This window comes from Oryx dammah, unplaced genomic scaffold (assembly GCF_014754425.2).
Source record: "Oryx dammah isolate SB20612 unplaced genomic scaffold, SCBI_Odam_1.1 HiC_scaffold_29, whole genome shotgun sequence".
Lineage (NCBI taxonomy): Eukaryota > Metazoa > Chordata > Mammalia > Artiodactyla > Bovidae > Oryx > Oryx dammah.
The window spans coordinates 633,193-650,360 of record NW_024070213.1 but is presented as its reverse complement, the minus strand read 5'-3'; the positions used below and the strand labels follow the sequence as shown (position 1 = coordinate 650,360).

Below are 17,168 nucleotides of genomic sequence, written 5' to 3'. Positions count from 1 at the left end.
CTATCCTTTTCCCCCGGGGCAGGCGAAGCCCTGCATGGGTTTTGATTGGGGTTACAACAAGTCTGTAGATTAGTTTTGGGCTTCCTTGGTGCCCAAAACTTATGAGGTGCAGCAAAAATAGTACAAACGGGAAAACATATAGCTATAAGGTTTACATTAAAATGGATAAGGGACAGTTAAAAAATAAAATAAAATAAAATAAAATGGATAAGGGAATGGCAACCCACTCCAGTACTATTGCCTGGAGATTGCTATGGACAGAGGAGCCTGGTGGGGTACAGTCCATGGGGTCACAAAGAGTCAGACACAACTGAGTGACTAACGCTTACATTAAAAAATGAGAAAAATCTCAAATCAATAATCTAATTTTACAATTTAAGAAACTAGAAAGAAAAAAAAAAAACTAAACGCAAAGCTAGCAGAAGGAAGAAAATAATAAAGACTAGAGCAGAATTAACCAAAATAGAAAAACCATAGAGAAAGTGAATAAAACCAAAAGTTGGCTACATCAACAAAGTAGATGGACTTTTAGCCAGAAAAACAGAGGAAACTCAAATTACTAAAGGCAAAAATGACACTGGGGACATTACTATTGATTTTACAAAAATAAAAAAGATCATAAGAGAGTATTATGGACAGTTGTACAGGAACAAACTGGATAACCTGGATGAATTACACCGATTCTGAGAAACACCGAACCTGTCAGAACTAAGCCATGTGGACACAGGAAACATGAAGGCCCTATCCTCACCAAGGGCCTCCCCGGCGGCGCCAGCAGTGAGCTAAGGGAGCGGAAGTCGCTCAGTCGTGTCCGACCCTTTTGGACCCTACACAGTCCATGGGATTCTCCAGGCCAGAATACTGGAGTGGGTAGCCTTTCCCTTCTCCAGGGGACCTTCCCAACCCAGGGGTCAAACCCAGGTCTCCCACACTGCAGGCGGATTCCTCGCCAGCTGAGCCCCCAGGGAAGCCCAGTGGTAAGTAGCCCACTTGCAAACGCAGGAGACGTAAGAGACGCGGGTTCGATCCCTGCGATTATTTGCTTTACATATTCTGTCGCGGTATTCACTACCTTCCAGTCCAGACTGTGTTGCTTCCTTTGATGGAATCACCTTATTGTGAAATATCCTCTTTATGTCTATTAATATCTCAAATACAATCAGAGACTTTAACTCAGCTCTCACAGTAACTCAGAGAACAAGCAGGTAAAATAATTGGCAAGACTTTAGGTTTAAATAACTAACCTGACTTCACTGATATTTTTTAAGAACACACCACCTAGGAACGCAGATACACATTGTATTCAAGTGTGCATGAGACAGTCACCAAAACAGACCAGGTCTAGTCAGGGCCAAAAGCCAGTTCCAGCAAAATTCATGTCTATTCTATACAAAAAAGAACCTTGATGCTTATCTCTTGCCTCACACAGAAATTAAGATTAATCACAAAAAGCTAAAAGTGAAAGGAAAAACAATAAAGCATGCATTGTTGACTATGCCAAAGCCTTTGACTGTGTGGATCACAACAAACTGTGGAAAATTCTTCAAGAGATGGGAACACCAGACCACTTCACCTGCCTCCTGAGAAATCTGTATGCAGGTCAAGAAGCAACAGTTAGAACTGGACATGGAACAACAGACTGGCTCCAAATTGGGAAAGGAGTACATCAAAGCTGTATATTGTCACGCTGCTTATTTAACTTATACGAAGAGTACATCATGAGAAACACCAGGCTGGAAGAAGCACAAGCTGGAATCAAGATTGCCAGGAGAAATATCAATAACCTCAGATATGCAGATGACACCACCCTTATGGCAGAAAGCAAAGAACTAAAGAGCCTTTTGATGAAAGTGAAAGAGGAGAGTGAAAAAGTTGGCTTGAAACTCAACATTCAGAAAACGAAGATCATGGCATCTGGTCCCATCACTTCATGGGAAATAGATATGGAAACAGTGGAAACAGTGACAGACTTTATTTTGGGGGGGGGGCTCCAAAATCACTGCACATGGTGACTGCAGCCATTAAATTAAAAGACGCTTACTCCTTGGAAGAAAAGTTATGACCAACCTAGATAGCATATTCAAAAGCAGAGACATTATTTTGCCAACAAAGGTCAGTCTAGTCAAGGCTATGGTTTCTCCAGTGGTCATGTACAGATGTGAGAGTTGGACTATAAAGAAAGCTGAGTGCTGAAGAATTGATGCTTTTGAACTGTGGTGTTGGAGAAGACTCTTGGGAGTCCCTTGGACTACAAGGAGATCCAACCAGTCCATCCTAAAGGAGATCAGTCCTGAATATTCATTGAAAGGACTGATGCTGAAGCTGAATACTTTGAATACAATACAAGCTGAACACAATACTTTGGCCACCTGATGCGAAGAAGAACAGACTCATTTGAAAAGACCCTGATGCTGGGAAAGATTGAAGGCAGGTGGATAAGGGGACGACAGAGGATGAGATGGTTGGAAGGCATCACCAACTCATCGGACATGAATTTGAGTAAACTCCGGGAGTTGGTGATGGACAGGGAGGCCTGGCGTGCTGCAGCCCACGGGGTTGCAAAGAGTTGGACATGACTGAGAGACTGAACTGAACTGAACTGAATGTTAGTTACTCAGTTGTGTCCAAGTCTTTGAGAACCCATGAACTGTAGCCTGCCAGGCCCCTCTGTGCATGGAATTCTCCAGGCAAGAATAATGGAGTGGATAGCCATTCCCTTCTCCAGGGGATCCACCCTCCTCAGGGATCAAACCTGAGTCTTCTGCACTGCAGACAGATTCTTTACGATGTAAGCCACCAGGGAAGACCACAGCACGTAGAAGAAATCATAAAGGAGAATCTTCACGATGTGGAGTAGACACTGTTTGCTTAACCAGGACTCGAAAGGCCTCACCATTACAGGGAGAAATTAACACTGGACCTCATCAAAACATACCATTAGGTAAAAAGACAAGTCACGCACTAGGAGAAGGCACACTTAGTACACATCTCCAACAAAGGCGATAGATCAGGTTTATAAACAGAGCTCTCACTTCTTTCTCCTTGACAATCAAAAGATTAGAATAGGCACATGATGAGAAAAGAGACCCAAATGGCCAATAAGCATGAGACCTGGGTTCACCAGTCATCAGAGAAGCGCAGTGAGAGCACAGGAGACGACCGAGGAGGGAGACCAGAGTGGGACGGTGTGTGTCGGTGTCCTGGGGGGTGGGTGATGTGCCCGCACTGCCGCTGGCTCGTGGAGCTGCAGAACCAGTCTGGAAATCGTCTAAGCCTGGCGGTAACTGGTGTCTGAGTGCCCCTCCGCGGCAGGAGCGAGCACCCTGCGGTCAGTGGATGGAACGGGACTCGGCACTAACTAACCCGCAGGTGAATCTCACAGGTCTCGAGTTGAGCAGAAGTCACGTCTGTGTGACCAGGTCTCGAGCTGAGCAGAAGTCACGTCTGCGTGACCCCGTGGAGGTGCACTTCCGCAGCAACACTGGTGGGGGCGCCGTGGCCTCGCCCACCGTCACCCAGCGGGACAGATCGCTAGCACACAGCATGCCCTGCACTGTATTCATGCCCATAGAAAAGAAAGAAAACACTTGACCCAAAAGAAGGGAAGGAGGACTGAAACAACAGAAGCAGCCCTGGGGCGGCGCGCGGGCCGCAGGCAGACCTTCCAGAACGAGCGCGCGGCTTTCCTGCCTCGTTGTCTTGGCCGACCACCGCTCCCCAGGGTGCTGGCCTGCCTCTGCCGCAGCTCCCCTCTGTCAGCCGTTAAAACAGCTCACGCCCCTGAGCAGCAGGTCCCCGGGCATCGAGCGGCAATTGGAAATCGTGGAGTCAGGAGGCCTGGGCCTAACAATGGCTGGCTAGTCCCGACCGCCCAAGCCCAGCGGGCAGCCTGGCCGTGAAGGGGCCCCCACGCTGCTGCAGGGGTGGGCGACACCAAGGACACGAAGGGTGTGGAAGGTGCTGGAGGCAGCAGTGCCCACAGGCACCCCGGCCTGCGCACCCCAACACCCAGAGAAGCATCCCAGATGCCCCAGAGGCCAGACCTCGCCAGACGCCCTGAAGTCCGCCCGGAGCCCTCTGGGTGACCCTCACGTTGCCCCGGAGCCCGCCAACAGGCGTCTTACTGGATGAGCGAGTAGTACTGCTGGGTCAGATCGCTCCACTCGCCCTCCGTGAGGTCCCTGGCGCGGTCCTCGGTGAGGTCGATGTCCTCGTGCTCCAGCCGTCCCAGGTAGGCCTTGCACACCTTGCAGGCGACATCCACGCACTGCCCTGGCAGGCCCATGAGCCTCGGCCCTGCACCCTCGGGAACTGAAGCCCAAGCAAGGCACTGAGAGCCGCGATCTCCTCCCGCCCCCGTGCAGGCCGAAGCCCGGGCCGCCGCCCACCCCTGCCGCCCGCCGCCGTGGAGCCCGGGCCACTGCCCCATGGGGTGGCACCCTAGGGGTGCCACTGGCAAAGGCCACCCCACCTGCCTGCACCTCAAGGCCTCATGGTGAGGGGTCCCACGCCTCTGGGTAGTCACTGATGCCACCCCTGGGTCTGGGCAGGTAACCTTTCCCCACTGTGTGCCCACCCCTCTGTGCCCCTCCCCCTCCAACCGGACTCCCAGCCCCTTGATGGAAGAGAAACCACACTTCTGTTGAGCTTGCCACAAAACCTCTGCTTCTGAGCATACACTTGGTCCTCAGTGAAACACAAATACCCCAGCTTAAAAATGGAGGGAGGCTGAAAAAATTCTCACCAAAGAATACATACAGATGATAAATAAGTATACTGAAAGACGTTCACCACCGTGTGTTGTCAGAGGAATGCAAGTTAAAATAATTAGACACCAACCCACTCCAGTATTCTTGCCCGGAGAATCCCATGGACGGAGGAGACTGGTGGGCTACAGTCCACGGGTCGCAAAGAGTCAGGCACGACTGAGCGACTTCACTTCACTGCGCACCCATCAGATGCAGAACAGTGACAGCACCAGATGCTGGTGAGCTCGCATCGTTGCAGGTGGGAACGCAAAACGGGGCAGCGACCACTCTGGAGCAGTTTGGCGGTTAGTTTCTCCCCAAACGCAGAAACGCACTCTTGCCATGTTATCCAGCAGTCGTGCTTGGTGTTTACCAGGTGAGCTGAAAGCGTAGGGCTGCGCAAAACTCTGTATGCAGCTTTAACCCCAATGGCCAAGACTCAGAAGCAACCAAGATGCCCTCGGATGCCCAAGGCATCAGTAGATGACTCGAGGAACAAACTGTCCATCCAGACTGGGGAATGTTATTCAGTGCTGAAGAGAAATGAGCTCCTGGGTCATGAAAAGACACGGAGGAACCTTAAACGCACGTTAGTAAGGAGAGAAGACTGAATCACATGTAGTTTATGATTCCAGCTCTGTGACATCTTGGAAAATACAGAGCTGTGGTGGCAATAAAAGGATCAGGTGTCGGGGTGAAGAAGGAGTGAACAGGCTGACCGTGGAGGACTTTTCATTGCTGTTTAGTTGCTCAGCCATGTCTGACTCTTTGCAACCCCGTGGACTGTTGCGCACCAGACCTCTTTGTCCATAGGCTTTCCCAGGCAAGAACAGTGGAGTGGGTTACCGTTTCCTTCTCCAGGGGATCTTCCTGACCCAGGCATGGAACCCATGTCTCCTGCGTTGGCAGGCAGATTCTTTACCACTGAGCAGATTTTTAGGGCAGTGAACTGCTCTGAACAACACTATGTTGGTGGATACGTGTGATAGTACATTTGTCCAAACCAAGAGGAAGCCCTGGCGTAGACTGTGGACTCTGATGGTGACCTGTCACTGTGGCCTCGTCAGTTACAAGGCATGTACTGTCTGGGGGGATGGTGATAGTGGGGGAGGCAGGGCAGAGGGTACATGTGCTCTCTGGACCTCCTGCTCCCGTCTTGCTCTGAACCTACAACTGTTCTATTCAAGTGAATAACAACCAAAAAAGACTTACATTTGAGTCTTGTAGGCCTAATCCCACAGTGGGCACACCTCCAACGTGAGCCAGGAGCCCCGCCCACGGCCCGCCGCCCCGCCCACCCGCGTACCTTTCGCGCTGGCGCCGCGGTCGCGGGCCTCCTCCCGCCTGCTCCTTGGCTTGGTCCTGCTGCTCTGCTGGCTGACCACCCACTTCAGGATGCTGGAGGCCACCGTGCGCCGGAAGTCGTCTGCAAGGACACAAGGCCTCGCCCCCTCTGCCTGAGCCGGGGACGGGCCCTCGGCGCGCCAGCCACGCTCAGCCCCGACGTCCTGCCCGGAGGTGCGGGGCCGTGCTCCTGCCTCGTGGCCCTCTGGGGGCCCCCTCGCCCACACCTCGCCCACACCTCGTCCGTCCCACCTCATCTCCCAGCCTCTGCAGAGCGGACTCTCACAGCCGGGACCTCCCCCGCGGCCACGCATCCACCTGTCCCCGGGCCCAGAGGCGGAACCGGGCACCCCCTTTGCTCTCCTGTGCCCCCCGGGCCGTGGTCTGGGGACACCCTCAGCACCTCTGCCTGCCCAGCGTCCTCAGCCCTGCACAGACGGATCCTTCCAGGAGCGCCCTCTGCGGACAGCAGCGGTACTCTCCCCCTCACAACAGGGGCCTCCCTGGAAGCTGGATCCACAGCTCTAAGTGCGGGTGGCTCGGGGTCCCCCAAACTCAGGCTTGGGCCCGGGGCTGGCTCTGGACGCCTGTCACCATGCAGGGGCAGCAGCGGCTGTTCCCCACCCTGACTCCAGACTCTAACGCCTCCAACAGCACTCCTGATGAGGGCACCACAAAACCTCTGCTTCTGAGCTCAGACCACCCGGAGGTCTGTAACATATCCCCGCAGTTTCTCAAGCAAACCCGCTCCTTCCACACCTCAGGGGAGGCCCCCCTCAGCAGCTCCGGCCACCCTGGAGACACCCAGAAGCGGAGCGCCCCTTGCCCCCTTCCCGTCCTGATGCATGGACAGCCCTGAGCCCAAGGCCCGCGGGTGCACTGCCTGCTCGGGGCCAGGAGCTCCCCGCCTGTCGCCCTCGCACCCCTCCTGGGTCTCTGCCCACACCCGCTCTCGCAAGGCCCCACCCACGGTCCCCCACTGACCCTGCCTGGCCTGCATCCGGCCACTCACTCCTGGGGGCCGGCCTGGGGGCCGGGCGCAGGGTAGTGTGCTGGACAGCGGCCACATCTCCACGGCCCCCAGATGGTTGCTCAGGAGACACCGGCACCCCCGCGCGACCCCCTGCCTGCCCAGTCCTGTCCTTCTCTCTCCTGTGCCCCTGGGCAGGTCCAACCAGGAAGCAGCCTTTGTCCCCAGCCCAGAGACAGAGCTGAGGGTTGAGATGGAACCGGGCCCGGCCCACCTCCAGCCCTGAGGCCTGTTCTGCGGGCGGGGGGCCAGGCCACAGAGAGGCCCCAGGTCTCCCGGCCCCACTCACCCAAGAACTCTTGCGTCTCGCTCTCGGTGCAGAGGCTGTAGCAGCGCGGGAAGAAGGTGTCGGGGTTGGCCTGGACGTACCATGGCAGGCTCCGCATGCTCACACACAGCCCGATCTCCGGAGACAGCGGCACGTCAGGCCCGCCGGCTGCACCAGGCCCACTCGGCCAGTCTGAGAGCCCGTGGGCCTGGCCGGGTGGCGCCAGCTTCAGTGGGCACCTTGGGGAGCAGACCCTCCCTGGCCCCCGGCCTCTCCGCCCCCCAGCCAACTGGCCAAACACCCAGGTTACCCGGCGAGCTGGCCAGGGCCTCGGCTCACCCTGTCGTCAGCGGCGGCTGCAGCAGGCCCAAGATGGACAGGGCCGTCTGGGAGTGCCCAGGGCAGAGGGTGCCGCATCCACCGCCCCCGTCCCTGCATGCTCGGCCTCCAGCCGGGAGGGGCGGAGAGGGGAACGCCCCGGTCTACAGTGTGCCTCCCCCCAACACTGCGCCTGCCTGACGCCACACTCGTGGTTAGGCAGGCCCAGCCTGGCGGCCCGTCTAGGGAAACGGGCCCCTGCCCCGGAGCCATGAGGTCATCACTGCCTGGGGTCTCTGCAGGGAGCCCAGGCCCACTGCACCCCTGCAGGCAGCCCCCAGCCCAGAAGCACACCAGTGGCCTGAGGCCTGGTGAGGACGCCTAGGGGGAGCCCCGCAGGCAGCCAGGGGCCTCGTCCCACTCCCCGTGTCTTCTCTGAATGTTGAGGGGACGGCCCCCCTACTGCCGAGGGGCACGTGCAGGCCTGTCTGTCCCGGCTGGCCCCACCCCAGCCACAGCCTTCAGGGTACATGGGGAATGGCTGCCTGGGGTGGCTGGTGGCTGAAAGCGAGTGAGGGTGAGAAGTGGGGGGCAGTGCCCCCAACAGCTGGAAGTCACAGCGCAGATGAGGGTGGCCCACCCCGCCACCCCACCGACCCAGAGCCGCTCCAGGGCCCAGGGCCCAGGCCAGGCTGCGGGGGCAGCGGTCACTGGCCCTGTCTGGGGCTTGCCCTGCAGCCCAGAGGAGAGTGATACTGTGGCCTTGGGCCCACCCAGGGACACGGTGGGAGACGCAGAGGCTCTGGGGAGGTTTGCGAGGAGCAGAGCCAAGCGTCTCTGGACACAGATGCCAGGCAGCCTCTGGCCAGGCCAGGAGCTTCCAGTCCTGGGGAGGAGCCCCGAGGTGACCGGCGCCCCATGGGGCTGTCCAGCTCTGGAGGCGCTGGCATTTCAGGAGGCAGGGTGCTACCCCCCTGCCCTGAGCCTGCCCAAGTCCCCCCACTCACCTTGGTGGTGAAGGACGCAGTCTTCCCATAGTGGTTTAGCATCTGGTCGCAGCTCAGGCTGTGATAGTCGATGACGTCCCTTTTGATTGTCCAGAGGAAGTAGGGCGTTTCATTTTTTACCAACCTGGACTGGCAAGAAGAAACCTTTATCAGTACCCAGCATCCAAGGCTCACATCTCTGAGGGTAGGGCAGGCCCAAGGCAAAGGGCTCTGGGTTTAGGCTGCGAAGCGCGTGTGGTTTCCATGCGGCTCCAGTCCTGACGGCAGCCTTGCACGTTCCTTGAGGGCCTCCCGCCGGCCCGTGTGGAGCCGCTGAGACCACACAGGGCTTCCCACGCGAGGGGACGGTGGGGCTCGGACCCCGGGCGGCAGGGGCAGCAAGCGGGGTCTATGCTGCCCGCCCCGCAGGTGCTCGCCCCGGGACACGCTGGCCGCGGCCCCGGGAAAGCCCCCTCCCCGGCCGCCAGGACACGGGCTCCTCTGCTGCCCCGAGCCATCAGAGTGCAAGGGCCCAGGGCCCCGGCTGCAGCAAGACTGGGCGTCCTTGGTGTCTGCGCTCTTCTGCTTGGTCAAAAATTCTAACCAAACAAAGAGATATGAGGAGGGGAAAAGATTCTCCACGATCCTGCCCCTGGACATGACCCGGACACCTTGGAGAAGACCCTTTGGGTCACGTCCGCAGACAGCATGTCAGGACTACCTGATGCGCGTGGCTCAGGTCAGCCCATCTTGAGCCCCGTGTTGCGGCAGGATGGCTCCTCCCGCATACCATCACATGCCACTGCTGCTGGGAGTAGGCTGGGGCCGGGCTGCCAACGCCACCTCCAAAGCTCACCGGACCCAGGTCCCTGGACTCGGGCTCAAGCCCTTGGTCCTTCCTCCTGCTCTCAGAGTGATGTGGCAGCTCCTGCAGCCACTTTCCCAAGTAAATCTCATCTGTTACAGGGCGTGATGAAGCATCGCAGACTGATGTATAGAGAGCGTGGGGGCCACCCAGGCGCCCGAGCAGAGGCCTGCCTCCAGTCCAGAGCTAACACTCCTGCCCCCCAGGCTCCCGAACACCCCCGACCCACAGCACCTCCCCAGCCTCGTGGTCGACTTTCGCAGAAAGGGATCCACGCCAGGAACAGGCGTGATGCGCCCACTGGCCTGACAGGCCCTTGCCCGCTTTCCATTCAATCAACATTCTCTTCTGGTGGGCGGGCGCTTCACGTACTCTGAGCAGCAGATCTGGGCAGTCATACGCCCTGCAAATTTCTCCCCGAGGGACTGGTCTTTGTTCTGTTCACAGGGTTTTCTGGGAGCCGGCAGCTCTGCACATCAGTGCCGTCGATGCATCCCATTCTCACAGTGCCCGCTTTCTGGCCTGGTTTTAACTTTCTTTTCTCCTCTTGAGTCTCAGCGGCCCTGCCAGCAACCTCCCACAACCCCACGCAGCTGCCCAGCCCATGGCGGCTGACCCGCTGCCCAGCTGGCATCGAGGCCTGGGAGCCCTGTCCTAGGTGCAGCAGACTGCACCGCCACCATCGCTGCCTGGGGGCTGTGCAACCCCAACCCTCGAGGCCTCCACAGATGGCAGGCTCAGCTCGTCTGATCACACGGGAGCACAGACACGGCGTATACGGGGAGGCACACACGTGGACACACAGACACGGGCACACGGGGAGGCCCACGTGGACACACAGGGCACGTGTACAAATGTGCGTCCTCCAAGCTGGGTGTGACTGGGGCTTTGCTGCCGCCCCCGCCTCCCAGGGTGTGGCACAGAGGAGGAGGTGAGCGCCTGGCCGAGGCTCCCCACGAGCCCACGGGACCTACCATCACATCGTGGATGTCGTCTGCTTTCTGCAAAGCCACATCTTGATTCTCTTTGCCTTCAGCACGTTTGTTTTCTGCAAACACAACATACAGGAAACCAGAGAGTCACTGACTACCGCCAGGCCCACCACTGGGCCCAGGGCAGAGCAGTGCCCCCACGGGTCCCACAAGGAGCCCGGCTAAGTCAGGCTTGGGCCGTGGTGCCCCCCGAGCGTCCACTGAATGGACCTGGGCCGTGAACTGCGTGCAGGCCGAGTGGAGTGTCTGGAGCCAAGAGGGTGCAGGCCCTGTGGGGAGGGGGCACAGGCCTGGCTGGGCTCGGGGAGGGCGAGAGGGTGCAGGCTCTGTGGGGAGGGGGCACAGGCCTGGCTGGGCTCGGGGAGGGCCAGGCGGAGCGAGTGCGGCAGGGGGCCAGGCAGGGCCCAGGCAGGGGGCCAGGCAGGGGGCCAAGCAGGGGCCAGGAGGGAGCTGGGCCCAGAAGAGGGCCTTCGAGGGCAGGCCACCGACGGACAGTGGACAACGTCCGGGCACGGGGAGGCCTGGACGTGGATGGGGAGACACCTGGAAGTGACCAGAACCAGGGTTTGAAAGGGCTCGACGCCGCCTGGACGACTGGGGCGGGGGCCGAGAGGCCAGCCCCTCCCCCAGGGAGAGCCACAGCGCAGGGTCCACAGCTCCACATGGAACCCACGCACTCTGGGTCTCCGTGACAGACACACGCACTTCACGCAGAACACACACGCCGATACTCTACCCGGCACCCCTTCCCCGTCGCCGTCAACGCTCCGCATGAGATTGGTCAGAAAGTGGAACTTCTTTTCCACCCAGCCCTTCCTCCGCAGGGCGGTCCGGATCACTGGATAGTGTCCGCAGATGGAGAAGATCTTCTTTTCCTCAAATTGCAAGTGTATTTTAAATTAAAGAATGGAAAACGAGTTAACCCTGTCCCTGTAAGAGGAGTCTGCAGTCAGGATGAGGGGTGGTCCTGGTGAGAAGATGCTCCATTCCGCTCTGAGAATCAGGGCAGCTGCCAGGGTGGGGCAGGCAGACCCCGGGCAGGCCCACGTCTGCTCTGTGTGTCCACGGCCCCGGGGGTGGGGGCCTTGCACACACAGGCCTCGCTCACACTCACCCAGAGGAGGCACAGGCAGGACCCTGGGGCTTCTGGAGGCTCAGACCTCAGCTCGGGGCAGGTCGAAGTCTGAAAGGCAGGCCTCGGGGCGGGCCTGGTACCTGTGTGCCATGGCTTTCCTTCCTGTGCAAAGCTGACTGGCCCGCACACTTGGGGATGAGGAGGTGCTTGAGGTTTGAGGAGAGGTTGAGGGGGGCAGTCAGATGCCCAGGAGGGGCCAGAGGGGCGGTGCCCCCACCCAGGGCCAGCGCCAGGGACGGGGGACCCCACCCACTACTGAGGGGATGAGCCAGCTGCCTGGGGCCAGGCAGAGGCAGACAACTTTGCTTCCCAGCGGACAGTCGAGCAAGGAGAGGGACGGTCATGCTGGGGCCCGGGGCCCACGCTGCTGAGGACCCACCTGGACACATCTCGTGGGCAGCGGCGGGGACCAGAGCTGTGGGCAGCAGTGAGCCTAGGGCCTCATGAACTTGTGAGAGCAGGACGGGACAGGAGCGGGAGGCGGCTCAGACTCATGGGGGTCCCTAATTAGACTCTGAATTTGAAAGGCAGGTGACCCTGGGTGGGCCTGGCCTAATCAGGGGCGCCCCTGAAAAGAGGGTCAGAAACGGAGAACAGCAGGGACAGCCTCTCCCCACTGCTGGCTCTGAAGGTGCCGCACATTCTACAGTCTCAGGGAAATCGATCCTGCCGACAAGCTGAGAGAGCTCCGAGGGGTTCCTCCCGCTGTGGGCCTCCAGATGCGACCTGCCAGCTCGGTGCCTCGACAGACGCCGAGCAGAGGGCCCGGCCTGGACCCTGGCCCACAGGAACCGGGAGAGAGCACGTGGGTGCGTCTAAGCGGCTGAGGCCGTGGTGGTCCGCCACACAGCAGTGGCAGGAGGACCAGGACCGCCTGCCAAGGACATGCGGGTTGTGGCCAGACGCTGGCAGCCCAGCTCCAGTGCCCCCTCGGGGGACCGCGGGGCTCCTTCTGCTCAGAACACGGGTCCGGAGCCTGGCCTGCCCGGCTGCAGGGCAAGGGCCGTGCACCACGACAGGGGCTGCGGTGAGGAGGGGCGGGGGTGACGACGGCAGCAGTCTCGGCGCCCACAGCTCCGGCAAGACTCCCTGCCCACACCCCCAGGCTCTCTGCTGAGCTAGGGTCAGACTGAACGACTCCAGAAAACTGGACTGACTGTAACAAGCCAACAGAGTACAGAACAGAAGGGAACTAGAAAAGGACAACACGGAGGACTTCTAACACGAGAGGGAACGTGCAGTTCTAAAAGGAGTCAGTCCACAAGGAGGCAGGAAAGGAGAGGAAAAAAGAGCAGAAACCGAATGAATGAGACCCCTCGGGAATATGCCAGCACTTTAATTATGGACAAACACACAAAATGCTCCAGTGAAAAGGTAGGAAGTGCCAGACTACATCTTTTGCTTATCTCAATCTATGCTCTTCACAAGAGAAAATCAAAAGCACAAGCCTGCAGATAGGTAGAGAATAAAATGATCCAAGTATGAAGCAGAGTAACCTTTGCGACAAATACACATCACCAAAGTAAAGAAAAGCATCGTACAATGCGAAGCAAACATTCCAGTTGGCATAATACATTTGTCTGCACCCATTAGCAGAGCTATAAATTACATACAGCAAAAAATGGGCGAAACACAAGCAGACAGTTCCACAGTTACACCAGGAAATTTAACATGCTTCTCTCAGTAAATTAAGGAACACACAGACAAAACGAAAACGAAAACAAACCCCTCAAGTCTGGAGGACTTGAAGAACTCAAATGAAAACCTCTTCCCTGATGACTGTGAACAGAGCACTCTACACCAACATCTATATAAATTAACAAAACGCTGGGCAGAAAGCAGATCTGAATACATTTCAATGGAAATATATTATACCAATTACATTCTCAACCACAGTTAATCAAACCAGAAATCAGTAACAAAAATAACCAGAAACAACCTTCTTTATTGCTGTCCACTCGACTGCTTAGCCATGCCCGACTCTTTGCGACCCCAAGGACTGCAGCACGCCAGGCTCCTCTGTCCTCCACTATCTCCCAGAGCTTGCTCAAATTCATGTCCATTGAGTCGGTGATGTTATCGAATCATCTCATCTTCTGTTGCCCCCTTTTCCTTTTGCCTTCAATCGTTCCCAGAATCAGGGTCTCTTCCAATGAGTCAGTTCTTCACATCAAGTGGCCAAAGTACTGGAGTTTCATCTTCAGCATCAGTCCTTCCAACAAATATTCAGGGTTGATTTCCTTTAGGATTGACTGGTTTGATCTCTGTGCTGTCCAAGTCTTCAAAAGCATCAGTTCTTTGGCACTCAGCCTTCTTTATGGTCCAACTCTCACATCTGTACACGACTACTGGAAAAACTGTAGCTTTGACTATGTGGACCTTTGTCGGCAAAGTAATGTCTCTGCTTTTTAATATATTGTCTAGGTTTGTCAGAGCTTTCCTTCCAAGGAGCAAGTGTCTTTTCATTTCATGGCTGCAGTCACCATCTGCAGTGATTTTGGAGCCTCCCAAAATAAAGTCTCTCACTGTTTCCATTGTTTCCCCACCTACTTGCCATAAAGTGATGGAACTGGATGCCATGATCTTCGTTTTCTGAATGTTGAGGTTTAAGCCAACTTTTTCACTCTCCTCTTTCACTTTTATAAAGAAGCTCTTCAGCTCCTCTTTGCTTTCTGCCATAAGGTGGTGTCATCTGCAAATGTGAGGCTATTGATATTTCTCCCGGCAATCTTGATTCCAGTTTGTGACTCATCCAGTCAGGCATTTTGCATGATGTACTCTGCATGTAAGTAAGCAGCGTGACAACATACAGCCTTGATGTACTCCTTCCCAATTTTCAACCAGTCCATTGTTCCATGTCCAGTTCTAACTTCTGCTTCTTGACCTGCATACAGGTTTCTCAGGAAGCAGGTAAGGTGGTCTGGTATTCCCTTCTCTTTAAGAATTTTTCATAGTTTGCTGTGATTCACACAGTCAGAGGCTTATTATAGTCAATGAAGCAGAAGTAAATGTTTTTCTGGAATTTCCTTGCTTTCTCTATGATCCAGCAAATGTTGGAAATTTGATCTCTGGTTCCTCTACCTTTTCTAAACCCAGCTTGTACATCTGGACGTTCTCAGTTCACATATTGCTGAAGCCTGGTTGGAAGGATTTTGAGCATAACCTTGCTAGCATGTGAAATGAGTGCAACTATGTAGTACTTTGAGCTTCTTTGGCATTGCCCTTCTTTGGGACTGGAATGAAAACTGCCTTTTCCAGTCCTGTGGCCACTGCTGAGTTTTCTAGATTTGCTGGTGCAATGAGGGCAGCACTTTCACAGCATCCTCTTTCAGGATTTTAATAATCTACCAGTCTAGAAATTAAGAATTATACTTTTAAGTAACCCACTATCAATGAAAATAGTACAAACTGTTAAATACTTTGAACTCTATCTCATCAAAAATACTACAAAATGAAATCTACTGAAATGCAACTAAAGCAGTACTTAGAGGGATATTTGTAGCCCTAAACGTTTATATGTTTTAAGGTCTCAAAAGAAAATCTGAAGTTAAATCTAAAGGTTAAATTCTATTTATAGGAAACCCCAGAAAGGATAGTGATAGGAAGCAGAAAAAGTTCATCCGTGGTTGCCAGGATTTGGGAATAACTAGGGCAAGCGGCGGCTTCCGAGAGAGTGGCCGTACTCTGCGGCGGCTGGGCGGGCTGACGCGGGCCACATGTGCCTCCTGCTCTGTGCTTCCCTCCAGGCGCATCTTGCCCATCGCAGCCCCAGCTGTGCACTTGCGGCCCGTGCACTCACAGGTGCGCTGTGCTCCGGAAGGACATCAAGGGCCGAGCGCGTTTCCACATGTCACCGTGTGTTGGATTCCTCGTGCTTCCCCACCGTCCTGGCCTGGGCGTGGTGAATGCACGAGAAAGAAGAGAATCGCGTTCTCAGAGTGGAAGCTGTGGAACCCTCTGAAGAATGCTTGCCCTTCTTTCAGTTCAGTTCCGTTCACTCGCTCAGTCGTGTCCGACTCTTTGCGACCCCATGAATCACAGCACACCGGGCCTCCCTGTCCATCACCACCTCCCGGAGTTCACTACTCCCCCCCAAATGCTCCCATTCTGACGAAAGGTGGCCCTCTCCCTTGGGGACGTGGGTCGGTGTCCCCGGGGCCCATACGAGCACCAGAGCTCCTCTCACACACAAGCACTCTCACCACTTCACTCAGGGGCCTGGGCCGAGGGTGGGATGGTTTTTGTGTCACTACGAGTCTGTCCCTTGTCTGAGACGTGTGTCCACAGCTGCAGTCACATGAGGGGGACACAATAGCCACGTAGTTGCACCAGAGATTTTTACTGTGTATGTGTCTACACTTTTTGCATTTCAAAAGTATCACTTAGTTCAAAAGTAAGGGTGTAATATAAAGTAACTCTGGCACAAGCCTCACGCTGGGGCCAGGACTGGGGCACACCTCAGCTGCAGGGCACGTCACAGGCTATGGACTCGCTCTACAAACTCCAAAATGAATTCCATTCTTTAAAAGAATCCGTCCCCACTGAGCCCCAGAGAGTATTTACCTTGATTGCCTTGTCCGTTAGTTGTTTTGCTATTTTGAATCTGTCTAATCTGGGGGAAGAAACCAAGTCTTGGGAAACTCCTTGTTTTAATTCTGTAAAAGAAAAACACACATGAAGGCAAAGGCAAGATCAAATCAGTTACATTCAGACTCAGGAGATACCAGTCTAGTCCCCATCTCCCGGCCCCCATGGCACTCAGTCAGCCCTCAGAGACATTTCATAAACTTCCAAATGTATATACTTAATAATAAATCTTCAAATATATAAAAGCACAAGTGGACAGAGATTTTTTCTTTAAGACATAGAAAATTCAAATTCATATTGAGACACTTCAATGAACCATCTGTCTTAGTAAAGGAAGGGCTGCCCAGGCGGTGCTGGTAGTGAAAAACCCGCTTCCCACTGGCCTAAAGCTCAGCAGTCAGCGAGGACCACGGCGTCCGGTCCCACCTCTCCATCGGAAATAGACGGGGAAACAGTGCAAACAGTGTCAGACTGTATTCTTTTGGGCTCCAAAATCACTGCAGATGGTGACTGCAGCCATGAAATTAAAAGATGCTTACTCCTTGGAAGAAAAGTTATGACCAACCTAAACAGCATATTGAAAAGCAGAGACATTACTTTGTCGACTAAGGTCCATCTAGTCAAGGCTATGGTTTTTCCAGTAGTCATGTATGGATGTGAGAGTTGGACTGTGAAGAAGGCTGAGTACCGAAGAACTGATGCTTTTGAACAGTGGTGTTGGAGAAGACTCTTGAGAGTCCCTTGGACTGCAAGGGGATCCAACCAGTCCATTCTGAAGGAGATCAGCCCTGGGATTTCTTTGGAAGGAATGATGCTAAAGCTGAAGCTCCAGTACTTTGGCCACCTCATGCGAAGAGTTGACTCATTGGAAAAGACTCTGATGCTGGGAGGGATT

At 55.3% G+C, this 17,168-nt stretch overlaps 1 protein-coding gene across 1 annotated transcript in view; it reads right to left on the bottom strand.

Moving 5' to 3' along the window:
* The window catches only part of TTLL8 (tubulin tyrosine ligase like 8), a 30,396-nt gene that overhangs the window by 9,857 nt on the left and 3,371 nt on the right, over positions 1–17,168 (bottom strand). Inside the window, exons 2-8 of the mRNA XM_040233599.1 lie at positions 16,250–16,341; positions 11,288–11,426; positions 10,534–10,607; positions 8,716–8,844; positions 7,412–7,526; positions 6,043–6,174; positions 4,125–4,311 (exon numbers count right to left, since the gene is read on the bottom strand). Coding sequence (XP_040089533.1) covers positions 4,125–4,311; positions 6,043–6,174; positions 7,412–7,526; positions 8,716–8,844; positions 10,534–10,607; positions 11,288–11,426; positions 16,250–16,341 — 868 coding nt within the window. The remainder of the gene's footprint in view (positions 1–4,124; positions 4,312–6,042; positions 6,175–7,411; positions 7,527–8,715; positions 8,845–10,533; positions 10,608–11,287; positions 11,427–16,249; positions 16,342–17,168) is intronic.